We start from the raw sequence: 23735 nt of genomic DNA on the forward strand, positions 1-23735 counted from the left end.
TGGATGGGGCTTGGAGCAACCTGGGATAGTTGGCAGGGGGTGGCACTGGATGGACTTTGAGATCCCTTCCAGTCCAAACCAGTCTGGGGTTCTGTGCATGCCCATTGACAGGTTTGTGAGTTCCTGCTGTGCTGGTGCTGGCAGGGTGTCCCCAGAGCTGTGCTCTGCCCTGTGCTTATGTCACCCACGAACGGCATTAGCGGGGCCGTGTCCCGTTTGGGGTTTGCTGGTAATGGGATCAGCTGCCTGGCCCAGCCGTGACAGCACTGTGCTCACTTTCACAGCTTTAGCCCAGCTTTCAGGATGAAGGGCTTAAGAGCTGCTCTGAATTACTGCTGGTATTTCTGAACTGGGTGGGGTGACCTCAAAGCCCATCCAGTGCCACCCCCTGCCCTGGGCAGGGACACCTTCCACCAGCCCAGGTTGCTCCAAGCCCCATCCAACCCGGCCTGGGACACTTCCAGGGATCCAGGGGCAGCCACAGCTTCTCTGGGCAGCCTGTGCCAGGGCCTGCCCACCCTCACAGGGAAGGATTTCTTCCTAAAATTTGAATCTCCTGTCTTTCAGTATGAAGCTGTTCCTCTGTCCTGTCCCTGCATGTTGTTACAGCTCAGCTGGACAGTTCCTTACCCAAGGCTGTCGAGGATGCTCAGAGCTCACCTGGACTGGAGGAAAAACTGGAGAAGTCAGTACAGTGATTCATTCAGGATTATTGGCACGTGGGTAGGATCCCTCTAGCCCTGGAAGTTTGTCACTCCCTGAGAGCCAGGAGGGCACCTGGAGCAGTATCCCGTGCCTGCTCAGTTTATGTTCTCTCTCTGAGCAGGGTGGGGTGAGCATGCCTCTCCATCCCTCCCAAGGGTGTTGGATCCCAGATGGATGCTCAGTGTGCAGGCACCCAGCGTGATAAATCTTCAGATAAATCCCTCAAACAGGGAGTGCACCAGACAAACTGCTGGGAACGAGGCTGCTTCTGACCCTGACAGATGGAGGAGATGGGATGCTCCTTGTCTCTGGAGACCTGGAGTTGGGAAGAATTCCTGGCAGGCTGAGCCTAGAAAAAACAGGTGCTCTGTGTTGATAAAAGGCGGGTAATACTGGCCTTGGCCAGGCATCTGTGGGGTGGTGGGCAGTGTGGCACCTCCAGGGGTCTGCACTGCCCCTGTCTGATGATGCTTCTGGTCTGTGTTCTGATAAACAGCTCTGAATTGGGTTCTAAACTTTGGTTACACTGAAAGAACACAACGTGAACATGTTTAAGTTGTTTCTACCCTTCAGGCTCCCTGGTTTCAGTGCCTTGGAGAGCAGTTTAGTCAGTGGGAGTTTGCAGCTGGGCTGTGTTTCCCGAGGCTGCCTGGTGCCCATGGAGCTGTGAGAGCCGCTCTGTGCCCGGCTGGAGCTGGGCAGGGCTGGCCAGTGTGGTTCAGCAATCCTAAACCCTGTGGTCAGCACAGGAGGATCTCCAGCACAAAGGGGCTGCAGCTCACGAGTCACCAGGAATGTCTGCAGGCAGATAACGTGGAAATGAGTAAAACCTTTGGGATAAATACCCTGGAGAAGACCCTACACCTGGGAGCCACAGCCTTACCTACACTTCTCACCAAACTGCTTTTGGTTAAACAGCCCTTTTCTGGTGCTGTCACTTGTGAAGTGTATTTATTTCCCCCCCCCCCCCAAAAAAAAAGCCATTTTTAGCTTGAGGAGACAGACTTGGTTCTGGTCAGAAGATGGTGCGGTCTCTGTGCTTTTTTGGTGTGGTTTGTCACATGGGTACCAATTGCAGAGAGCTCTTGGAGCATTCCTTGGGGAAACTCGGTGGTGCTGAGAGGCAAAGGCCGCTGCTCACAGCAGGGGATGTGGGATAGTTCAGAAATTACTGGGAAGGAGTGAATTAGTCCAAATGTGAACGAGTGATTCTAAATCTCTTTGCTGAGAAGATCCTTTTATTAGGCTATTTGCAGTCTCCTGTGTGTGTCCTCCAGGGAGGGTGGGTGTGTGTGTGTGGATTTTCTGGCCCTGGACCAGGTTTTCCTTCTGCAGACAAAACAGTGCATTGCTTGCCTTGTTGACCTACTCCTCTAAATATGGCACTTGGGAGATCTCCATTTAAATTTAAAACTTGTGAAAAGGGACTCTCCTTCTCCCCTCCTGTTAATCATTGCGCTGTCACTGAATGTTTTCACAGCCTCTGTGACTCCTCTCGTTCCTCATGTTGGGAGACAGACTGGCAGCAGCAGTAAGCTGAAACCAGGTTCTATTCAGAAAGGGTTTCAGTGCTGTAAAAGGAGAATTTTTTTTTTTGAAGCAGAGGCATGTGTGTTTTCTAATTTGAAATGGGTTACATTTCTGTCAAAATAGGATCATGCATTCCATCTGCTCCGCAGTCGTAACTGTCTGAAGTCTGAGCCTGAGTCTGGTTTCAGCTCTGTGGCCTGGTGGAATGGGGAAAAAGTGACTCCTGGGAGTATTTCAGTCCCTGTGTGTTATTAGTGGTGATAAGCGTGACCTTCCCCCGTGTCAGTGCACAGTTAATTTGACTAATGTGTTTGTTATTTTAGAGCGAGTGTTTGCCCGTCTGCAGAGCACAACAACCCTCCAGCAGGGTTTCCTGCGTGCCTGTCCCCTCAGTTAACACCAAACCTGCCCCGCATTACTCAGGGCAGGGGCACGCTGGGAATGCACTAATGGCCATCGCTTTCTATGCCTGCCTAGCGAGGACGGGGCTATCAGAAAATAGATCAGCCTCAGGAGACTGTCTACGTCTTGTTTACAGGATATCTGGGCTCTGGGCACTATTTCCCCGGGAGCCCCAGCCGCTCTGGCAGTTGGTCCCACCCGACCCGCGGCTCTGGGAGGGTTCTGGGGAGCCCTGAGCGCACACGGCTCCTCTGGCCGGGGGGTTTTCCGAGAGTTATGAAGTCTGAAGATGATCCTGAAGATGGGGAGAACATCCTGGGGGATCCGAGCTAAATGACGGCTGGAGCAGGATGAATCCAGGGCGGTGGAGAGGAGCCGTTCCTGTGTGAGCTCCGGGCGCTGTGAGCTGGTGTGAGATAAACTGATCCCTCCTGGCAGCACGAGGCTCAGAGTTCAGGATGATCTGTTGGTTTTCTTGTGCAGCCAAAGACACTGTAGGTATCTGAGCTTTCATGTCCCTGGCAGTCATCTACAACTGCAAAGATGTGAAAGCTCGAATTGTGTAAATGTTTTGTAGCGCAGGTGCTGTTTAATTCATGTGTGTTGTATCTCTTAAAACAACCTTTCCTGTGAGGAATTTTCCTTAAATGTGAAATGCATTTGTTAAATGGGTAATGATTTAATCATGGAATGGTTTGGGTTGGAAGGGACTTTAAACTCGTCCTGTCCCACCTCTGCCACGGGCAGGGACACCTTCCACCAGTCCAGGCTGCTCCAATCCCTGTCCAACCTGGCCTTGGACACTTCCAGGGATCCAGGGGCAGCCACAGCTTCTCTGGGCAACCTGTGCCAGGGCCTCAGCACCCTCAAGGGGAAGGATTTCTTCCCACTATCCCATCAAACCCTGCCCTCTGGCAGTGGGAAACCATTCCCCCTGGTGCTGTCCCTCCAGCCCCTGTAAATGCGGTACATCCTAGGCCGTGGATACGATTTACTGAAGTGTGATAACCAAAGGGGAAAAATAGGAAAGCGTTGGATTTGTTTGTTTGGGTTTGGTTTGTTTGTTTGTTTGTTTGTTTTAAAGTAATGCGTATTTTAGTCAGAAGTTTTATTAAATGGGAGCAAGGAGGGGCTGGGGAGGATCTTCTGTAGATTGTGGGTGAGTTTGTGGTAGCAGGGATGAGCTGCAAAGGTGCAACTGGGCAATCCTGGCCCAGTGACAGACGCTCCAGGTGGGATCCCCTTCCTGGGAGGATGGGAATGTGCCACGTGCAGAAGAATTTAGAGGGCACAGAGTAGATGCTGTGTGTGCAGTCTCTGAGGTGTTTGGAATTAAACCCTGAAGCTGAGGAGGTGGCTTTGCAGGGGAATGGTGTCCAGGCTGGGAAGGGACAGCGGCATTCCCAGGCGGTGCAGGCAGAGTTTGGCTGGGACTGGTGGTGACACCAGCACGGTGACTTCATTAGGCCGGGCTGGCTTGGCTTTCAGGCTAATGGGTGTTTTAATTGATTGACAAATCAGTTCTGCGCTTCAGCTGGGCAACACTGGTGGTAATGTCATTAGTGGTCTATTTTTGTTACCTCATGTCACTTTTAGCAAGCGTTGTACTGAGTAAGCTGTTGTTAAGCCTTCGTGATTACTGTAATCTTGTTTGTTGTGAGAAAGGGGAGTAAAGATAATCACACAGAAACTTAGGGCTGGAAGGGCCCTCTGGAGATCATCCAGTCCAACCCCCTGCCAAGGCAGGGTCACCCAGAGCAGGTGACCCAGGAATTCATCCAGGTGGGTTTGGAATGTCTCCAGAGAGGGAGATTCGTGCACCTACAGGCTGCTTGTGTCTCACCGTTGTCAACAAATTCTTTTGCTGGGCAGAGTTAGGTTTGAATTTAATACTCCTTTTTAAGTCTTGTTCTTCAGCGTCCAGCTTGGCCAGGAGGTTTCTGTCACAGGCAGAAATTCCTGGAAAGCCCAAAGCCCTTCAGGAGGGGTGGTTTGGCAGGGAAGAGAACAACTCTGTATCTCGGGGTGGGAGGCTTGGCCTGTGGCCTGAAATTCTAAATTGGAAGTAAACAAGGGAAAAGTGGGGGATGACGACTGTCTGGGGCTGAATGTGTGGTGGTTTATTTATAACTGACTTGGACTTCCTTTGCCCTCTCCATTGCTTTGGGAATTGCAGGCTTTGAACTTGGAATTTCTTTTCTTCTACAGCTCAGTTCTCTTGACCACCATTAGCGATTACTCGGGTAATTTCTGACCCACTGCACAGTCTGGCACAGCCAGGATAAAGCTGTGTCCTGGGGCGTATTTTTAGACCATCCATTTGCTGTTGAAAGATGAAAACCGAGCAAAGAACGAGGCAGGAGGGGGAAAACCAAAGAGGTTTGATCCTAGAGGTGTCTCCTTCAGGACCAAAGTGGCTCACCCAGGCTGTGTCTGGGCACTGTTCAATTCCAGCAGCCTGACTGAGGTGTTACAGCAACGCTGTGCACTAACACCTGTGAAGAGTTTGATGGTGTGACTGCCTTTGCGGACCAAGACGTGCTTTGCTGTGCCCCCCATCCTGCCCTCGGTGGGTTGGGGGTGCCCCACAGGCTCACTGGCCCCTCTGCTTCTCTCCTGCACAGCTGAACCCAGACTGGAACAAATACGATGACAGGTTGATGAAAGCAGCTGAAAGGGGCGATGTGGAGAAGGTTTCGTCCATCCTGGCCAAAAAAGGAGTCACTCCCACAAAGCTGGACGTGGAAGGGAGATCCGCGTAAGTGACCGCAGGGCTCCAGGGGGTGTTGGAAGTTCCTCAGTTCCTAATCTTCTGCTTCTCTAAAAGCTTTTTTTGAATCCCTAAGTCTATGCAATACAACATGTTCAATTCCAGCATACTAATCTGGGATAGCAGCTGGCTAGGATGGGAAATCCTCAAACTACCTTCACTTCCAAGGGAAGGTCAGTGTTTAAATACTCGCTCCTGCCAGGTTTGAGTATTAAAGAGAAACTGAAACCACGCTGGTATTTCACCTGGTTCACTGATTAGATAAATGACAGCCGTTTCTCAAGAAAGCTGTCTTGTGCCTTAAAGTCATATCTGCACAACTCTCACCTGGGTTTGGATGCTGTCCAGAGCTGGGTTTGTCCTGTGTAATGCCTTCAGTGTGCAGCTGTTGGCTCTGGCTTTCCTGGCTAATACTGCCATGTTTAGGTACAAACCAGCTGTTTCCTCCTTTACAGATTCCATGTGGTAGCATCAAAGGGAAACCTGGACTGCTTGAACACCATCCTTGTTCATGGAGTGGATATCACGGCCACTGACGCTGCAGGTGGGCTTCCTCAGGGCTCCAGGGGCTGCTTGGAAATGTTCTCAGCTGGGTGGTAATTTGGGATAGAATTAAGCTGAACCACAGGGTGGATCCTCCTCCTTTCTACAGTGCGCAAAAAAAATTGGTTTTCTATGTGACTCGAAAACAAGAGAATTACAGAACTGACCTGGCCTGCTCCTTTCATGTGACAGTTTATTTGCAGTATTTTGAGGTTAAGTTCACTAATGAACTTGAATCCCTGGTTGCAGTTTCTCTGAAATAAGCAGACTATAACAAACAGTGAGGTGTATACAAAAGGGATGCCTTGGTTAGAGACAGAATGGGGGGCACTGACACAGAGGGACTGTTGTATCTAAAATGATGTGAATATTCACCAAAAATCCATTCAAAATAAACCCTGGATTGCCGTTGATCTGTTTTTAGGGAGAAACGCGTTGCATTTAGCTGCAAAGTATGGACATGCCTTGTGTTTGCAGAAGCTCTTGCAGGTACTGAAAAATCCAGCTTGTCTATTATTAGTGGGAGGGAAAAGGAGGTTTGAAATACACTGATTCAAAATTGGGATCTGCCTTTCTTCCGTGATTTCTTTTTAACCAATTAGATTCTTTTTTAAAAATAAGACAGTCATGGGGAAAAAAGCTTTTATCTTTCATTAATGAAACAATATTGAGGGTTGTCTTAGGTTTGTGTGATATTTGTTTTTGCTTCATTTATTCCTGGTCAGTTAATGCTCATTTGATTTTTTGTTTTTTTTAATTTTTAATGGGTTCTTTGAAACTTCTCTTTATTTGATGCATGTCTCCATGCAGATATAAGTGGCACAATTTTCTTTTTTTAACAGTACAATTGTCCCACGGAGAACGTGGATCTCCAGGGAAGAACTGCTCTTCATGATGCAGGTAAGGGGTTTTGCTTTTCTGGCAACTGTATAAGAAACTAAGATTTAATCAGTGGATTCACTTTCAGACGGGCAGAATTCTTCTCTTTTAGTTTTGGTGACTGTAGTAGGAGAGAGTGATGTATACTGTCATCAGTATACATCTTGTCCTCAGCAGTGAAGTTAACAGTCTTGGAGGCTGGAGGTCTGAGAGTCTCCTCTGATGCCTGTGCGTTTTCTAGTAAAATGTCCAGCAGAGTTTCAGAGCAGAGCTGTCAGTAGGATAAGATACCTTCACTCTGGGTTTTCTGCATCCTGCTTGTGCCACACAGTGTCTGGAGCAGGAGTGCTGGTTTCCTTCAGGCGCTTTGGGGGGCGGGAGGACCAAGGCTGCAGAGCCCTGCAGTGCTTTCACTTAGCTGGGTGAAGCTTTGTGGGCCAAACACACCTGAGGAGGAGGCTGGGCTGTTGTCAGCAGCGTGACCTGCTCTCTCTCTCTCTCTCTCTCTCTCTCCCCAAAGCCATGTCAGACTGCTCCTCCAGCATTCAGCTGCTGTGCGATCACGGCGCCGTGGTGAACTCCAAGGATGGCGTGAGTGCTGCTCTCACCCTGCTCCTGCACACGCCCCTGGGGGAGCCCCTCTGCTTTCTCTGCTTCCTCTCCCCTTTCCTCACGTCTTTCCCCTCCCTGCCTCTCTCCAGGATGGGAGGACACCGCTGGTGCTGGCCACCCAGATGTGTCGTCCCGCAGTCTGTCAGCTGCTGATAGACAGAGGAGCAGATGTCAATGCCAGGGACAAACAGAACAGGTAATGCACACAGAGCGTTGCTGGAAGGCCTGCTGGCACTGGAAGGGTGGAAAGCTGCCCCTTGGCTCTCAGGCTGCAGGATATATTTGGTGGAAAAGAACCTGGGATGTAGTTCACAAGTAGCCGTGCCAGTTCAACAATGCAGATAAACCTGGCCTTATTTTATTGCTTCTGGTTGCATCTAAAATAAATACACCTGGGCTTGTTCCTGCCAGCAGAGAGCCTGCAGTTGGCTGTTTCAAGAGTTTGGTGTCCAAAGCTGCATCTTGCACCCTTTGGGATCAGTATGCCAAATGACTCATGACAGAAGGGGGGCTTTGTCAAGACATGCTGAGTTCACCGGAGCTCTGAAGGGACCTCAAGGCCTTGAGGTGTTTATTTCTGGCTCAGGGGAGGGGGTTTCCCTTTGTAGCTGCTGTTCCTGCCAGTTATTCCTTGGAGGTCTCCTGCCTGGTGGTGGAGGGATGTAGGTGCCATGGGACAAAGCCTGGCTGCTCCCATGGCACGTCCTGCAGTTGGGAAGTGTTTGGGAAGCGTTGCCAGGGCTCCCAGGTGCTCCCCTCTCCAGACTTGGTCTAAACTCCTCGCCTTGTGTTTGTTGTTGTGTCTGTTGAGGTTTGTATCTAATAGAGAAAACCAAAGTTTTCAAAACACTGGGAGACTCTCAAAGGCGGCACGTTTGTGCTGGTCCCATGAAATTACTGTTATTATAGTGGGTTTGTTTGCTTTTTAACAAATATTTAAACGTTGACTAAATGACTTTTTAAAGCTGTTTCCTCTCTGGACAGAGGGAAGGTGCCTGGGGCTGCAGTTTCTGGGATTAGACATGAAAGTACGAGGGACTGTGTGTGTAGGAGCTGCTCCCTCCAGGAGGGCTCCCCAGAGCTCACCCCCCTCTCTCTCCACGCCAGGACTGCCCTGATGCTGGGCTGTGAGTACGGCTGCAGGGATGCCGTGGAGGTTTTGCTCAGGAATGGTGCGGATGTGAGTTTGACTGATGGCCTTGGGCATGACTGTGCTTACTATGCCAGAATTGGGGACAATATTGACATTTTGGCTTTAATAAAAGCTGCCCTTGAGGACTCCGGCAAAGGTAGGAGGAACCTGGTTGTACCACTGTGCTCTTTGGGTAGAACTGTGTGTCCCCGCTGCCCCACTGATAAACGGCCTCTTTGGGAGGGGAAAGAAAGGTTCTGGGGTTGTGTTTGCTTTTAGTAAAGCTTTTAAGGTGAATGCAGGCTCTGACGCCTCCAGGGGTTAACGTTGCTGAGCCTGGCGTTGCAGGGTTGATCACTTGAGTTTTTAGCCTTATTTACAGAAATACTTCGCTCCTGTGAATGTTTCCATGTTTGATTCAGGGGAGGGTGGGTGGTGAATTGTTTTTTTGCAATGTCCTCCCAGTATGGAAGGTGGACAGAGCGAGCTGAGTGTGTTGCATTGTTGCATGGATCTGAATGAAATGCGTTCTGTAACCTCCTATTTGTGTGGCCCTTTTTTAGGAAGGGACAGCATGAAGAAAGGGCAGGCTGAGCAAAAGGTGAGTATCTGGTTGGGATTGTGCTGTGACACAGAACTACTCAGTATTTTATGATTCTAAACTTCATCTGTAGCTGGGATCAGATGGCGCGGCTGGTTCTGTGTGAAAAATATTCCCTGATGTGCATATTCAGGATTAGAGTTTTGACAAGCCTCCCATTTGTGTGGGGATGAGATCATGGGTGACCTCTTGTTGCGAGGCAAGCTGTCAAAATGGGAATGTTGTAGGAAGGGGGGTGGGAGCAGCGTGTTATCCCCAGAAAAGGGTGTCTGCAGGACACAGCAGGAGTACAAATCCCTGTTTTACTGCTGTATTTACAGATTAGCAGCATGTCACAGAAGTGGAGTCGGGGGTTTGTGCAGGAGGAGGTGAATGTCAAACTCTATCAGAAGGAGCACAATGCTCAGGTAAGAGGAGGATTCCCGTGATTTGGGTGTTCCCACGTGGATGATGAAGCAGATGAACTACAGAAAGATGAGCTTGCAAAGGAAGCACTAATGATTCCATTAAGGAAGGTCATATATTGCTGTTTGCTTAAAACTTAATTGCCTGACTGTGGAATGTGCAATTATGCAGATAAGCTGTAAACTTCTTTCAGGAAAAATACTTTCTTGTGTAATAAGTAGTTGCAAGTCTCCATAACCTTTCCTACCTCTCAACCTTCTGTCTCTGCAGTAACACCTGAGTCACAAACCAGGAAGATTTATTTTTTCAGCACTCTCAAGAGATGTATGTTTGTGTCATACTCAAAGTAAATCTGTGTCACAATTCTACTAACCAGCATTAATTTCCCATCTCGTTCCCATGTCATTACAGTTTTCAGAAAGGTAAACAACACTTTTAATCTGTGGGGAACAGAGCCCTGAAAAACGGAGGCCTTCATTCTGAAATGCTTTGTAATGCAAGGATAAAGATCTCTGTTCTCTGGTGGGGGCCAGAGCAGTTCCACAGTTAAGGCAGCGATTTCAGGCAAGAGTTGAAGGTGCTTTGTGTCAGCATGTGAGCACTGCCTGCCTGACTGAGGCACAGGGACCCATCACTGTGTTGGATTTGGATGTCACTGGGGTGGCTCTGGTGGCTGCTGGAACAGTTTCACACTGAAAGGCTTGCACCTTTGGCTGCAGGGGTCGGTGCCAGGAGCTGGTCTAACAGGAGTTATTGTTATGTGTTAACAGACACAGATAAGCAGCTCTTGAGGGCTGTCAGCACTGGGGGTGATCCCACTCTGCTTGTCCTTCCACAACCCCTGTGTGCACCGACAGGAATGAGCTGTCTGGAGCTCAGGGGCCTGAAGGCTCAGGGGCTTGTGCTTGTGTAAACCTCCAGAACACTCCTGACCTGGCCAAGGGCCACAGAATCATCAGGGGACTCCTTAGGCAAGGCTTGGAGTCTTCAGTGGCTCTTAAAACTGCTGGTTCAGATTCATTGCCTTTCCCAAGGTGTGTGTGTGTGGTCTGATGGTCTGTCTGTATTTATTAATCTCATATTTCACTTTTAAGGACTTGGAGCTGGAAAACCAAGACTTGAAAGATCGGATGAGAGAAGCGCAGGAGGAGCAAAGGATGTTGCTGGACAGAATCAGTGGGCTACAAATGCAGCTGAATGAGGTAAACCAGGCCTTGGAATAACCTGACTTGAAAGCTGGGATAACCCCCTGATGCTGACAGTAGGAGCAGAAAGAAAAGCATGTGGAATTAGGACGAGGTCTTCAGTTGTGTCACTCATTTTTTTTTTAAATCTTGTTCTAAAAAAAAAAAAATCCTTCTCCTTAGAGCTAAGCATGACCAGCAGAAAGAAAATAAAAGCAGGGTTGTTTTTTTTTTTATTTGTGGAGGCTCATGTTTGTTTCTTTACTGAATTTTGTAGAGGTACATTTATACTGCTCTTCCTACATGCAGCACGTGGATAGAAAGAATATTTCTTCTTGGAATCACTGGCTTGTCTGAGCCTCTCTCTTCAACATTACCTTTATAAACCAAACTTCTCCTGAAGTTGTACTTTTCTGCCTCAGCAGTGTCTGATTTAGATAGGTGAGGAATGTTCCAGTTTCTAGGGACAGTGCTCTGTCAGACATCCTAACTCCTGTTTAACCTCTGGCAGGGGAGATAAGGCTGGATGGGGAGCATTAGGAACTGGGGTAGGTTTCTCAGCTGTTGAACTGTGTACAAGCCCCTTAAACATCATTGAAAAAATTATTGGGGGGGGGGGGGGGAATTTTTTTTTTTTTTTGTTATTTTTGCAGGAGCAAATGTTTGCAGATGATCTTGAGAATGAGGTACGATATGTCACCCGCAAGTGTAACAGGACTGGGAAATAGGGGAAGCAACTCCCTCGTTTCAGTAATGTATTTAAAACTGTAGAGGAAATAAAAGCTGCCTAAAAATGGTAAATGAAGTATCTGCTGCTCTGTGTCAGTTTGTACAGCTGCACAGCATTTCTAGTACTACAGGTAATATGTGTAATTCCTGTGGCACCTTTAAAGCAAACTTAATATTATAATTATCTCTAGTGACTTTCAGTAATGCAAGACTAATAAATATGAATCAATTAAACAACAGCAGATTATGTCGGTGCATATTCTTGACTCATTCTTCAAGACTCCTCTTGTAGAGAAGCAGTCTTGTGGAAGAACTTCAACGTAAAACTTTAGGGGTTCTTTCAGTGCTGACCTTGGCTGAAGTTCTCCCTAAACTCTTTAAAAAGTCGCTTGAGATGTTGTAAATCTGTCCCTTCCTGTGGCTTTGGCTACTTTGGCACTTCTTTCTCTTTCAGAAGGATGAGTTGAAGAAAATCCTCGCTACCAAGGAGAAGCAGCAGGAGGAAAGCTTGAGGACTATTGAGGCTCTCAGGGCTAAACTCAAATACTATGAAGTACGTTCATTGATTTGAAACGTGATAGAGCAATTGGTATTTACAGCAGTAAATACTTGAACGCTTTAAATTGTCGAAAGTTTTAAGTGGTTATCTCCTCGTAAGACCTTTCCCTGCCCTTTAATGACTAGTTTAACATACACCAAAAGTTTAAACCAAATTTTCAGCTTCGTTTTGTGTTTCTTGCTGTTTGATTCTAGGGGGACTCTGCGGGGTCTGGAGGTAACTTTGGAAACAGTGAGTATGGTAAATTCTTAAAGCTTGCCATGCCTGGTGCAGTGTTAGAATACACAGACAAAAAGGGGTTGTTTTTTTTTGTCATCTCTTCATATTAAATCCAGCCAAGCATCGTGTCCCCCCGAGCCCCGGGGGCAGAGTCAGCTGGACACGGGTGTGCCCGTGGGTGGGTGCCAGGGCACTGCCATCAGTCTCACCTACAGTGGCTGGCCTTGTGAAATGTGAACTGTGACTCTGCTGCATCTTCTAAGAACGTGAAAAACAAGCTGAGCAAGATCCCTGCTCCCTGTGGAGCTCCCCTTTGCATCCCTCATGCCCAACACAATGCTCCTGTCTGGCTCAGCACCAGGAAACCAGGCAGGGGCAAGGCTCGAGCGGAGCAGGGTTTGACTTCCAATCACAAGACCTCAGTTCACACCTCTGTCGGAAATAATTCCATTTCCACAGACTGGAGTCTTTTGCATCCAGCCTGGTCACAGACCTTGCCTTGCACTTGTGTAACTAAATGGCTCATGACAGACTAAATAACATTCTGAGAGCTGTTTGGCTGCCTGTCAGGAGGAATCATTTCTCTGGAGTGCAAGGAGATGCTTTTCCCTGCTGTGCTCATGTGCAGACCTGCAGCTGGGGTGAGGTGGCTTCCAGGACACTTCTGCAGAACAATTTACCCAGCCTGGCACAGCTGTAATTTTCCCAAGGTTTTCTTTTCCTTAGGAGGGCTTTGTCCAGACTTTTTATGTGACTCAATCAAGGAGGGATTGTTTTAATACCAAGTACCTAAACACCAACCTTCAGTCTAGCATGGCCCCATTGGACAGACTGAAATTAGGAAGGAAAATCGTAGTTCTCGCGATTGTGTTTTTAACCAGAACCTGAATGCCATTTGCTTTGAAAATCTAGGAAAGGAAGATTCAGTAGTTAAACAAGGCCAAGCGTTCGCTGTGGAATCACAGGTAAGAAACATTTTACCAGTGGAGAGAATTCTAAGATAGTAATGCTGGGAAAGCTGAGTGTCCTCATAAATGCATGTTTGTTGAGCATTGCTTCTGAACACAAAACCTTGAGGCATCCTTGCTTTTCCGTGTTTATTTTTAACTCCTGGCTCCCTCTAGAGTCCTGTCCGTGACAGGGCTTTTAAATACCGGGAAATCTGAGTGCTGAAGGGTCTGTAAGGAGCTCTCTTAAACCTGCATCAGCTGTCGTAGGGTAGAGTTGGGGTTCCACCTCCATGATTTTTTTCTGCTTTAAATTTGGGTGATATTCAGGAGATTTCTTTTTTCCTGCCAGCTATGTGGTCGTTTTCTGACAATTCTGTTTGGTACCTGTCAACCTTCTAAAGCAACAATTCCAGTGTAAACAAGGCCTGTCAGACCCTTGGGGGTGGAACGAGATGGTCTTTAAGGTCCTTCCCAACCCAAGCCCCTGTAGAATTCCACATGACTGTATTCCTCAGTCCTTTCAGCGAGAGGGTTCTGTTAACCATGGCATACTCTGCTCTGATTCCTTATAAAATTATTTTCACCTGCTTCAGGGATGGGGGGGAATCTCTTAATAAATCAAATTTGTTCAGGCAGATGAGTGATTAAATATGAATAGCATAACAAGGGGAATGGAATAGACCTGCACTTTAATGTCACTGGGGTCTGATGAGTTTAGATTTAGGTTTAGATGGGATATTGGGAAGGAATTCCTCCCTGGGAGGGTGGGCAGGCCCTGGCACAGGTTGCCCAGAGAAGCTGTGGCTGCCCCTGGATCCCTGGGAGTGTCCCAGGCCAGGCTGGACGGGGCTTGGAGCAGCCTGGGAGAGTGGTGGGATGAGATGGGCTTTAATGTCCCTTCCAGCCCAGACTTTTCTGGGGTCCTGTGATTGGGAAACAATAATGTAGAGCTACATTCAAGATTTTTACTCTTAGAAGCTGAAATGCCTGTTCTTTAATATGGGCAAGAATAACTTCGGGCAATTTTAAGGGAAAGGGAAATCTCTTGTACAGGTTCAGATCAACAGGGATTTAAGACAGTTCTGTGTGTGACAATTCACATATTAAAATGTGATAATAAACAGTAAACACATGAAAATGACTCTTCAGACTTGTAAACACACGTTTTTTGTGCCGATTTCCCCCCAGTCCAGGTCCATGCTGAGGCCCCTGGAGCTGTCCCTGCCTACCCAATCATCCAGTTCAGAGAAGGAAACCTTGAAGAAAGAACTTGACAACCTGAGGAGCTGCTTTGGGGCAGCCAAGGAAGAAATCAGCAAACTGCAGAGGGAGCTGTCCCTCAAGGCATCCGAATGTAAAGCTTTGGCGTCAGAGTGCGAGAGGACCAAGGTGGAATCTGATGGGCAGATAAAACAGCTGGAAGATGCTTTAAAAGACGTTCAGAAAAGGATGTTTGACTCCGAGGGCAAAGTTAAGCAGATGCAGACCCACTTCCTGGCCCTGAAGGACCACCTGACGAACGAAGTGGCTTCGGGGAGCACCAAGGTGGCCGAGGAGCTCAAGGAGCAGCTGAAGGAAATGAAAACCAAGTATGAGGGGGCCTCTGCTGAAGTGGGGAAGCTGAGGAACCAGATCAAGCAGAACGAATTGCTGGTGGAAGAATTCAAGAGGGATGAAGGAAGGCTGGTGGAGGAAAACAAGAGGTTGCAGAAGGAACTTGCCACGTTGGAGATGGAGCGAGATAAAAGGGGAAGGAACGTCACGGAGTTGGAAGGGCAGCTCAAAGAAACGGCAGCCAAGCTGGCCCAGTCTGTGCCCGCAGAGAGGTTTGAGAGCATGAAGAGTTTGTTGACAGGCGAGGTCAGTGAGAAAGCGAGGAAGTTATCAGAGGTGGAAGGAGAGCGGGAGAAACTGCAGGCAGAGGTTGTGCTTTTAAAGAGGGAGTGTGAGAGCCAGAAAGCTGCCCTGGCTCGGCACGTCAGGCCAGAGGAGCACGAGCAGGTGAGGAGCGGGCTGGAGCACCGCAACCAGGAACTGGGGAGGGCGATCGCCGAGGCGTCACAGAAGAACGAGGCTCTGCAGGAGGAACTTGAGAGATTGCAGGCTGATAACAAGGCGCTGAAGCAGCAAGTCCAAGTGCTAAAAACTGAAATGAAAAGCCAGAACGTGCCTTTAAAAATTCACGAGGAACTGAAGAAAACAAATGATCAGGCTGTGGGGGACCTGACCAAAAAGCTGTTTGAAATAACCAAGAAGTACAACGAAAGCAAAGCAGAAGCTGAAAAGCTGCTGGCGGAGAAGAACAACTTAAGTGAGAGCATTGGCCGCTTCCAGGCTGTGTATGTGTCTCCAGAGCAGCACAAGAAAGAAGTGGAAGCTTTAAAATCTAATGGGATTGAGCTTGAAAAGCAGCTTGTTGAGCTTCAGAAAAAGTACGATGATGAACAGGCAAAAGTGTGCAAACTGGTGTCGGAGAACACGGTCATAAGGGAGACCCTGAGGGACCAGTACGTGCTGGCCACGACACACGAGGAGGTGAAATCGGTCCTGAACAACACCCTGGAAAAGACCAACGGGGAGCTGTCAGACCTGAAGGGCAAAATTGGGGAGATAAAGCACGAATTCCTGAAGGTGAACGAGGAAAACGGAGCTCTGAAAAGCAAGGTGAAACTCTTACAGAATCAGTTAAAAACCGAGTATATAAGTTTAAAAGATCACGAAAGCACAGTAAGCGCTTTAAATAAAAGTGTGCAGGAACTGCAGGAGAACAATGCTGCGGTTAGGGCTGAGTATCAGAGGGGGCAGGAGGAAATTTCACAGTTGCACGCAGAAATTGAGGCCCAAAAGAAGGAGCTGGACACAATTCAGGAGTGCATAAAGTCAAAATACGCCCCGGTCGCCTCCTTTGAGGACAGAGAGCAGAGCTTTGAAGCCACAGTGAAGGAATTAAGAGCCCAGTTGCAGGAACAGGAGCAGAAGTGCAGGGAAAGCGAGGAGGAAACCAAGAGGTTCAAAGAGGAGAACGAAAAGCTCAGAAATGGCTTTTTGTCCATCCAGAAGGACTTGCAGCAGAATTACATCCTGGCTGAGAAATCCCACGAGATGGAGAAGGTGTTTGCGAGCAGGATGGAGGAGCTGAACGGGCAGCTGAGGGGGCTGGTGCGGAGGTACACGGGGCAGGAGGAGGAAGGGGGAGAGCTGCAGGACAGGGCCAGGGAGCCCAGGGCTCTGCACCTCCCAGGAGAACACATGGAGGCCTTGGAGGAGGCTCTGGGTCACACCGTGGAGGACCTGAAGGAAGCCCTCAGGAGTAAGAAGGAATGTTACGAGCAGGAAGCACTGAAAGTAGGAGAGCTGCAGCGGGAACTGTCAGCTCTGAAGGAGTCCTCGATACCTCTGGAGGAGCATACACAGCTGAAGGAAACGCTGGAGCGAGAAATCGCGGCAATCAAAGCCAGCTTGAAAGAAAAGGAGGGGGAAAGCCAAGCGAAGAGCGAGGAGATGTTGAAGCTGCAGGCTGAGCTCCAGCTGAGTCAACAGGCCTTGACGGAGCTGGGGAGCAGGGAAGTGATTGACGTGGCAGAATACACCTCCATGAAGAGCACTCTGGAGGCCCAGATCAGCAGCATAGCTGAGAATCTGTCCAGCATGAGTAAGAAGTACGAGGAGGCGTGTGAGGAGGCTCTGCAGGCGAGGAGGAGCGAGCTGTCCCTGAAGGATGAGAAGGAGCTGCTCCAGCTGCGGAGCTGCAGCATCGAGCAGGAAATCAAAGACCAGAAGGAAAGGTGTGATAAATCATTGACAACCATTATTGACTTGCAGAAGAGAATCCAGGAGTCTGCAAAGCAGGTGGAAGCCAAGGATAACAAGGTGGGATGTGGCAGTTAACGCGCCTGGTGTTCTCGGTTCAGCAGGGAGGAATCAGGCTGCAAATGCAGCTCCTGAGGTGTTCAAGCACGACCTTGTGCTGAGCATCAGGTCCCCAGGACTGGCCCAAATCAGATGAAGTCCTGGTTTTGCATTATACTAAGGTTTTTTTAATCCCTCATGTATTTTGGACATCATGTGTAGTATTTAAATTCTATTTGGGGGTATCAGGTTGTTCTTCCATTGGAGCTGTGTTTGTTGGGCATCTCTGGCTCGCCCTCTGATGGTTCACTGTTCTCTTTAGAAGTTAGACCTAGAATATCTTTAGCTACTTCCTTTTTTGGACCCCTCCAGGGCCCATACCTGACACATCTCAGTGCCAGGAAGCACAGTGTGACCCAGCATGTCACAAAAATAAAGTCCTTTGTTGCAGTGAAGTCCCTTAGCAAGCTGGGACAAAGGCCCTTCAATGCTTGCTGGCCTTCATCAGACTACCAAGAACACTGAAGAACATTAGTTTTTGGTGAGACATCCTTAGATGAAGTGTTTTTTGTGCTCTTTTCAAAGATAACGGAGCTGCTCAACGACGTCGAGCGGTTAAAACAAGCCCTCAACGGGCTGTCCCAGCTCACCTACACCGGGATCCCCTCCAAGAGGCAGAACCAGCAGGTGGAAGTGCTCCAGAACCAAGTGAAAACACTCCAGCAGCAGCTGGCTGTAAGTACTCACCCTAAGGTGTTGTCTGATGTGCAGCAGCACTGCTGGATTCCTTGGACAAACAGGGAAACGTGGCCGTGGCCACCGGAGCAGGGGGTGGCTGCAGGCTCAGGCTTCCCAAGTACAGGACTGATTGGTTTGGGTTTTGGTGGGTTTTATTTTTCATTTCCCTGAGTTCTTGCCTCTCTCTAAATTTTTCTGCTTTCTTCTGCATTTTGAGTCGCAGCATGTGGGAGCTCTTCCAGATGAAAAGGACTCAGACAATTCAGGGAGAATTTGTGCTCAGAGAGGGAATTTGTGCCTGCGTGGCACTCTGCTCTGGTTCACACCAAGACCGTTTCTGAGTGCAAGCTCAGTTTTAACACTTCCTTGCAGAAACCCAACCATATGTATTTTTTTTCTCGCTTTGAAAGAGTGAGATGGGCCTTTCTTAATGGATTTTACTCGTGTTCCCTTGGCTGCAGACCCTGAAGTGTTGCTTGCCGTGGAGTGCCACCGGTGAGGGGGAGCACGTCCTGCTGAGTGCTGGGATTTGGTGCACACTCAGGATTTTTGGCCCCTGTGACTACAGTAGAGCTCATAATTAAAGCTCAGAGTTAGTTATCCTACTTCTGTACAGGTGTACAAACACATCTTTAATGCTGTTTGCGGGGTTGGCCCTTATATGGCAAGGAGTTCTTAAATTGGGTGGTTTTAGACAAATAGCTGATGCTGGTGATGAAACAACTGTGCAGGGCCAGGGGTTGGACTTTGATGGTCCCAGTGGTTCCCTTCCAACCTGGGATATTCTGTGATTCTGTGATCTCAGCCCCCTGGCTGGCTCTGGCAGCCTTTCAGCAAGATTGCTTTGCTGCAAGTGAGAAATAACAAAGAAAAAAAAAAATGAAGCAGAGAGTTTTTTCTTGGTTAATGGAGGGGATATCACTTTAACTTTGTAATTCAGCTTTGGCTGGCCTGTCAGTGCACAAACCCGAGTGCCCAGAGTTGGAAATGGGCAAGAGCAGATGTTAAATGCCTGATTTCACCTCTCCCTGTCCTCCCCAGGATGCCAAAAGGCAGCACCAGGAGGTGGTTTCGGTGTATCGGACGCACCTTCTCAGTGCTGTGCAGGTAGGACTGTCCATGGCCGGTGCTCTGCTCTGCTCCCTCGGTGGGGGAGCTCCCTGGGCCGTGTTTCTGGTGCTGACCAAGTGTTTGCCTCTGCAGGGTCACATGGATGAGGATGTCCAGGCTGCCTTGCTCCAGATCATCCGGATGAGGCAGGGGCTGGTCTGCTGACCTGCTGTGTCCTGTGGGAGTGCTGTGGTTGTGGGAGGGAGAACCTTCACGAGACTTGTACAGTGGTGGTGATGTAGCTGCAGTTAGAACCTCCAAATATGAAACAACTTACAAAGCTCGAGCATTTTCTCCTTGTAGAACACTAAAACAGGGCTCCATTTCAGGCCTGACACCTCTTTCACTGCTGAATGAAAGGTGTGGAACACCTTTTAAAAAGTGGTGTCAAACTGACTGTCAGAATGATGACATAGTAGATGAATTATTTTAATGTCTGATTGACCCTTACTAAAGCAAGGCCTATACCCAGAGCCTCCAGTTCATCCTCTGACTTGAACTCTCGTGGTGTGGTTAAAAATAAACTGTTCACAGGAGTGTGGCTGAGTATTGGGGCTGTATCTCCTTTAATGATTAAGAGAAAGTGGCTAATTGGTGACATTAGCTGACCAGGGTGTGCTGTGACACAAAGTCAGCTGCAGAGGTGGATAAAAGGTATTTAGGTGTTTGTTGTAACTTGGCTGGCCAAGTTACAGCCTTTATTTAATATATAAGCTTAAGATTTTAGTGCCTTTGCTTTTTACAAGACTTAAAAATCAGGTTTTCCATCAGCACGCTAACACTCCCCTTCCCCCCTCCCCCCAGATCTTTCCTGAATGCTGTAATACTGATTGCTGCAGGCTGGAAGAGTGGAACTGGAGTGTCCTGGCTTGTGGGACATTGTTGATTCCAGTGCCACAGTCCTGCTGCTGGATAATTTCATTCTTCATTAGGCCTGGGGGGTGTAGACTGAGCAGCTCATTAAGCTGCACAGCAGTTCAGGTATTGGATTTTCAAACGCCAGCTCCTGGAATTTTAAGGTGTAAATTATGTGCTATGATCTTATTTATGGGGGAAGATGCCAATAGTGAGGATTAATGAAAGGAGAATTTTTAATTGCTCGGAATCCACCCATTAAACAAAGCTTCATTTTTAACTGAAGGTGGTGCTTCCACAAGGAAGTTTAATGAGAGAAAACATGAAATTTGGGACTGTTTGAAGGAGGTAATTGAAAAAATGAGCCTGGTAATGAATGGGGCTGTTTTAATTGAGCAGTGTCTGTGCTGACCTCAGCCTACCTGGTTAAAGCATCTGCTGATAACTGCCCAGTGGGAATGTGGCATCCTGAGGCACAGAAGACACTTCCTCCCCCATGGTCCTCAAAAGCAAGGACTGAGGTCAGAGTGCAGAGTTCTCTGCTTGGTTTTAACTGGGCTCCCCAGCCAGCTGCACCTCCCTTTTTTTTACAGTAGTATTATGTTTCTTCCCTTTTTTATCCCCTTCGGGGCAGAGTCTTGTAGAATTGAAGAGGCAACTGCCACGTGGAGGCTCCAGGCAGTGAGGGGATGTGCAGGGCAGTTTTTATTCTAGAAATACACTTAATATATTTGCTAAGTACGTGTCTGTAGTTGAACAGATCTGCTGCTGCTTTCCTTTAATTTCTTAGAGGACTATTACAGAAAACATCTCAGTATACAGATGTTACTTTTTAGCCAAACTCTTGTATGATTGCATTACTTGAAACTTTTTGGAGAGGATTTGTTTTGTTACACTAACTCTGGCCTATTTTGATATTGTATGGTTCCTTAGCCGGGGGTTCTAGGGAAGTTTTTCTAAATCTCTCCCGTTTTACATCACCAATAAATTGTTTTCTTCTTTTTTTCTTGGTATTGTAGTGGTCAATTCTATTAAAGGTAAAGAAATACAAGTTGTTTGGCAAAGTATTGTGGGTATGGAGGGTGTTGAACTGGCCTGGATGATCTCAAATACCAGGTAACACCCTTGGGGTTTAAATTCTGTTGGGGTTATTGTGCTTTTCTGTCTGTTTTCAGAGTGAGTTTGGTAAAATTTTGGTGACATAGGTCGAGACCCAGAACTTCTACAAGTTAATTCTTGAGGGTAAATCCACTCTGGTCACTTTTACACCAGACAGGGCAAGTTGTGTGTCAGTTGTTAGAGTTAGGGGTGAGCCAGAGAGGTTCTGTTGCTGCTTTTAGTGAAAAAATATTCACTTAACTTACCCTGCTGCTGGTTCCATGCTGAGGCATCTCTGCAAATAATTTCTTGGCACCTCCAGAGTCCGTTCACTTGGTGTGAGCTGAAGGGGAAGGGCTGTAACTTCACCACCAGCTGAATTCAGTTTTGGGATATTTGCATTATCCCATCCATTATCTCTTCCCAACTAGGAAGAAAGTCCTACTTTAGAAATAAATGCAAGCTAAAGTGTCACAGAAATGAGAAACTAAAGGTGAATTTCCTTGGGAATGCTGCAGTTCCGTATTTCGGGTGACACCTGGCGGCTCAGACCCTTTTGTTCCCTCGGTGTGGGTGATGCTGGAAAATCAGCAAGAAGAGAGCAAACTTTTGGGGTTTAATAGGTGTGGGTTGTCTAAATCCTGTACAAGGGGAAGTGGCAGGGGTGATGCCATGGCAGGGGTGATGCCATGGCAGGGATGATGCCATGGCAGGGGTGATGCCGTGGCAGGGATGACCCACGTGTCTGGAAGACTCACCCAGGAGGTGTCCCCTCCATTTCCATGGACACCAGTGCTGAGGAAGGAAAGGAAGAAAGGAGAGGGGCAGCAAAATGTCAGATCTTCGTGGAATGCACCTGAGAGGCCTCCCAGGGTGTTTGGGGTCTGTCCCATGGAACAGCAGTGCAGCATTACCGAGGTAATGGGGCTTAGAACTGATTGCTGGCACAGCGTTCTGTTGTGTAACAGCACTTTTTAAAGGGAATTTTGACTTCCTTTTTTTTTGTTTTGGGTAGCTGACTTGGAAGTGTCTCTGAGTGTGGAAAGTTGGAGTTTACTGCTTTTGTCATCTCGTGCTTGTGTTGCTCTGCCAACGCAGAAAATTACCTTGGAATAGAAAAAGCACGCTTGTAATTGCCCCAGCCATTAGATCAGATGGGTTTTACGTGAAGTGAAAAAGATGTTGAGCATTTAAGGGCCATTAAACTGTGCAGGTTTTTATTGGTGGGCTCACAGCCCTCAAAGCAGCACGATGCTGAGAGGAATATTTATTTTTACATTTGCAGAGCAGGGGGAGGGGACACACTGTAAAGGAAAATGGGAGAGGAAAATACGCTGGTTTTCCACTTGGTGAACAGCTAGTTTTATTTCATAATAATTAGTTTTACACTTCATTAAGTGTTGGGGATTTTGCTTATATACTTTTAGAATACAGTGGGAAAGACTTCAAAAATTCTCAGCAGGGCATCAAGTTGGAGTTTTATAATCTAAGGGGGAGTTTCAGAGTAAGGTGGGATCTTTCTAAGGAGGATCAGGAGTGGGATAAGAATTATTTGGGATGCAGAGACACTTCTATTTGGTGGAGTTTAGGTCTTGTGAGGTTTTGACTTCTGTAGCAATGGCCAAACTTAGAAATGGTGAGTAGAAAGGGAGTGAAGGTGTAGTGGGGTCTGGTCATGACAGACTTGGACGAGGGACTTGTTGTCTTCAGGCATCTCTGGGGGTTGAGAAACAGGAGTGTTTGTGCCTTGGGTTTTAAAATACTGTCTATAAACATCCCAGCTCTGAAGAAGGGAGAAATTTGCAAGTCCAACCTGCAAATTCCTCTGCAAGAAGCCGAGGAGGAACCTCTGAGGGAAGCAAGGATGGGAGGGGGGAAGTAGATGATTTCTTGTCAATGAGAAATTCACCAAGAAAAAGTAAGAATTTACAAAGTGTAGCTGATACTGCAAGACCTTTAAATGCTGGTTTTCCAGGAGCCAGGAATTCCAGGATGGACTGCAGCAGGGCCTGGATTTCCCAGTGGTGACATGCAGGTTGCCTTTGCCTGGAAGGGATGACCTTGTCTCCTCCGGGGAGTCCGGGGCTGTTGGCAGCTTGTTCTGAGCTGGAGCTCCACAGAGCTGTCAAATCCCCATAAAAGCAGATAAAAGACAGCTCTGTGTGTGCTCAGCTCTCCAGGCTGACACTCTCAAGCTGTTGGAGGTTTTATTTTGGAGGTGCTGTGCTGAAATCTTCCACACAGACACAGAGTGGGTGGGAGGCGCTCGGAAAACACGGGACCTTTGGTGTTCCTGCGTATTTCTGACAGGATATCGGGCAGAAATAGGATAACCCTGTTCCTGGTGTCTCCTGCAGCCCCAGGCAGTGAAGTCTCTCACATCCTACTCTTGCTAAAAGGTGAAAAAAAAAAAAAAAAAAAAAATCAGTGGGCATTTAAGTAGTGCCACACTGGGATAAGAGGGAGTTGTTTGGCAGAAACAAAACCTTCCAGGAGGTTAAGGAGAGGGAGAGCAGGGCCTGAAAAAAGGGTGACAGGATTCTCCTGGGTTTTCAGTGTCTCTTGGGGAGAGGGAGAGAGTCCAAAAATACATTAATTTGGGCAGCTTTGATGAATTCTGACAGTCTGCTGCTATTTTTCTCCTCTCCTGAATGAGGATATAAAAAGATCTGGGGAGGGTGGTGCCTGGAGAGGGCTCTGGAGATTCCCTGGGCTGTATCCACAGGGAAAAGGGCTGCTGGCCCATATGAAAGGGGGAATAATTTGCTACACTCTGTGGTGTCCAGAGATTCCCCAGAGAAGCTGTGGCTGCCCCTGGATCCCTGGGAGTGTCCAAGGCCAGGTTGGACGGGGCTTGGAGCAATC

General features: G+C 48.0%; 1 protein-coding gene across 1 annotated transcript; it reads left to right on the forward strand.

Annotated features, from left to right (window-relative positions):
• Nucleotides 1-3046: 3046 nt before the first annotated feature.
• On the forward strand, nt 3047-20776 carry UACA (uveal autoantigen with coiled-coil domains and ankyrin repeats). The gene is made up of 19 exons (XM_027902450.1): nt 3047-3131; nt 5262-5395; nt 5863-5951; nt 6375-6439; nt 6793-6850; nt 7350-7420; nt 7531-7637; nt 8549-8730; nt 9137-9174; nt 9495-9581; nt 10674-10781; nt 11417-11449; nt 11947-12045; nt 12246-12282; nt 13183-13235; nt 14409-17090; nt 17655-17804; nt 18849-18914; nt 19011-20776. The coding sequence occupies exons 1-19, from the start codon at nt 3096-3098 to the stop codon at nt 19080-19082; spliced, it is 4167 nt and encodes a 1388-aa protein (XP_027758251.1). The 5' UTR covers nt 3047-3095; the 3' UTR covers nt 19083-20776.
• Nucleotides 20777-23735: the final 2959 nt, after the last annotated feature.

This window comes from Empidonax traillii, unplaced genomic scaffold (genome assembly GCF_003031625.1).
Source record: "Empidonax traillii isolate 1590-97213 ecotype Southwest subspecies unplaced genomic scaffold, ASM303162v1 scaffold876:size463933, whole genome shotgun sequence".
In the NCBI taxonomy this organism is placed as follows: Eukaryota; Metazoa; Chordata; class Aves; order Passeriformes; family Tyrannidae; genus Empidonax; species Empidonax traillii.

What these genes read in the sequence shown, in the direction of transcription:
- UACA (XM_027902450.1), top strand. Translation starts at nt 3,096, where the DNA reads ATGATCTGTTGGTTTTCTTGTGCAGCCAAAGACACT. An exon ending in CTTGTGCAGCCAAAGACACT is followed by an intron (nt 3,132 to 5,261) that starts GTAGGTATCTGA and finishes TCTCCTGCACAG; the next exon opens with CTGAACCCAGACTGGAACAA. An exon ending in TACAAATGCAGCTGAATGAG is followed by an intron (nt 10,782 to 11,416) that starts GTAAACCAGGCC and finishes TTATTTTTGCAG; the next exon opens with GAGCAAATGTTTGCAGATGA.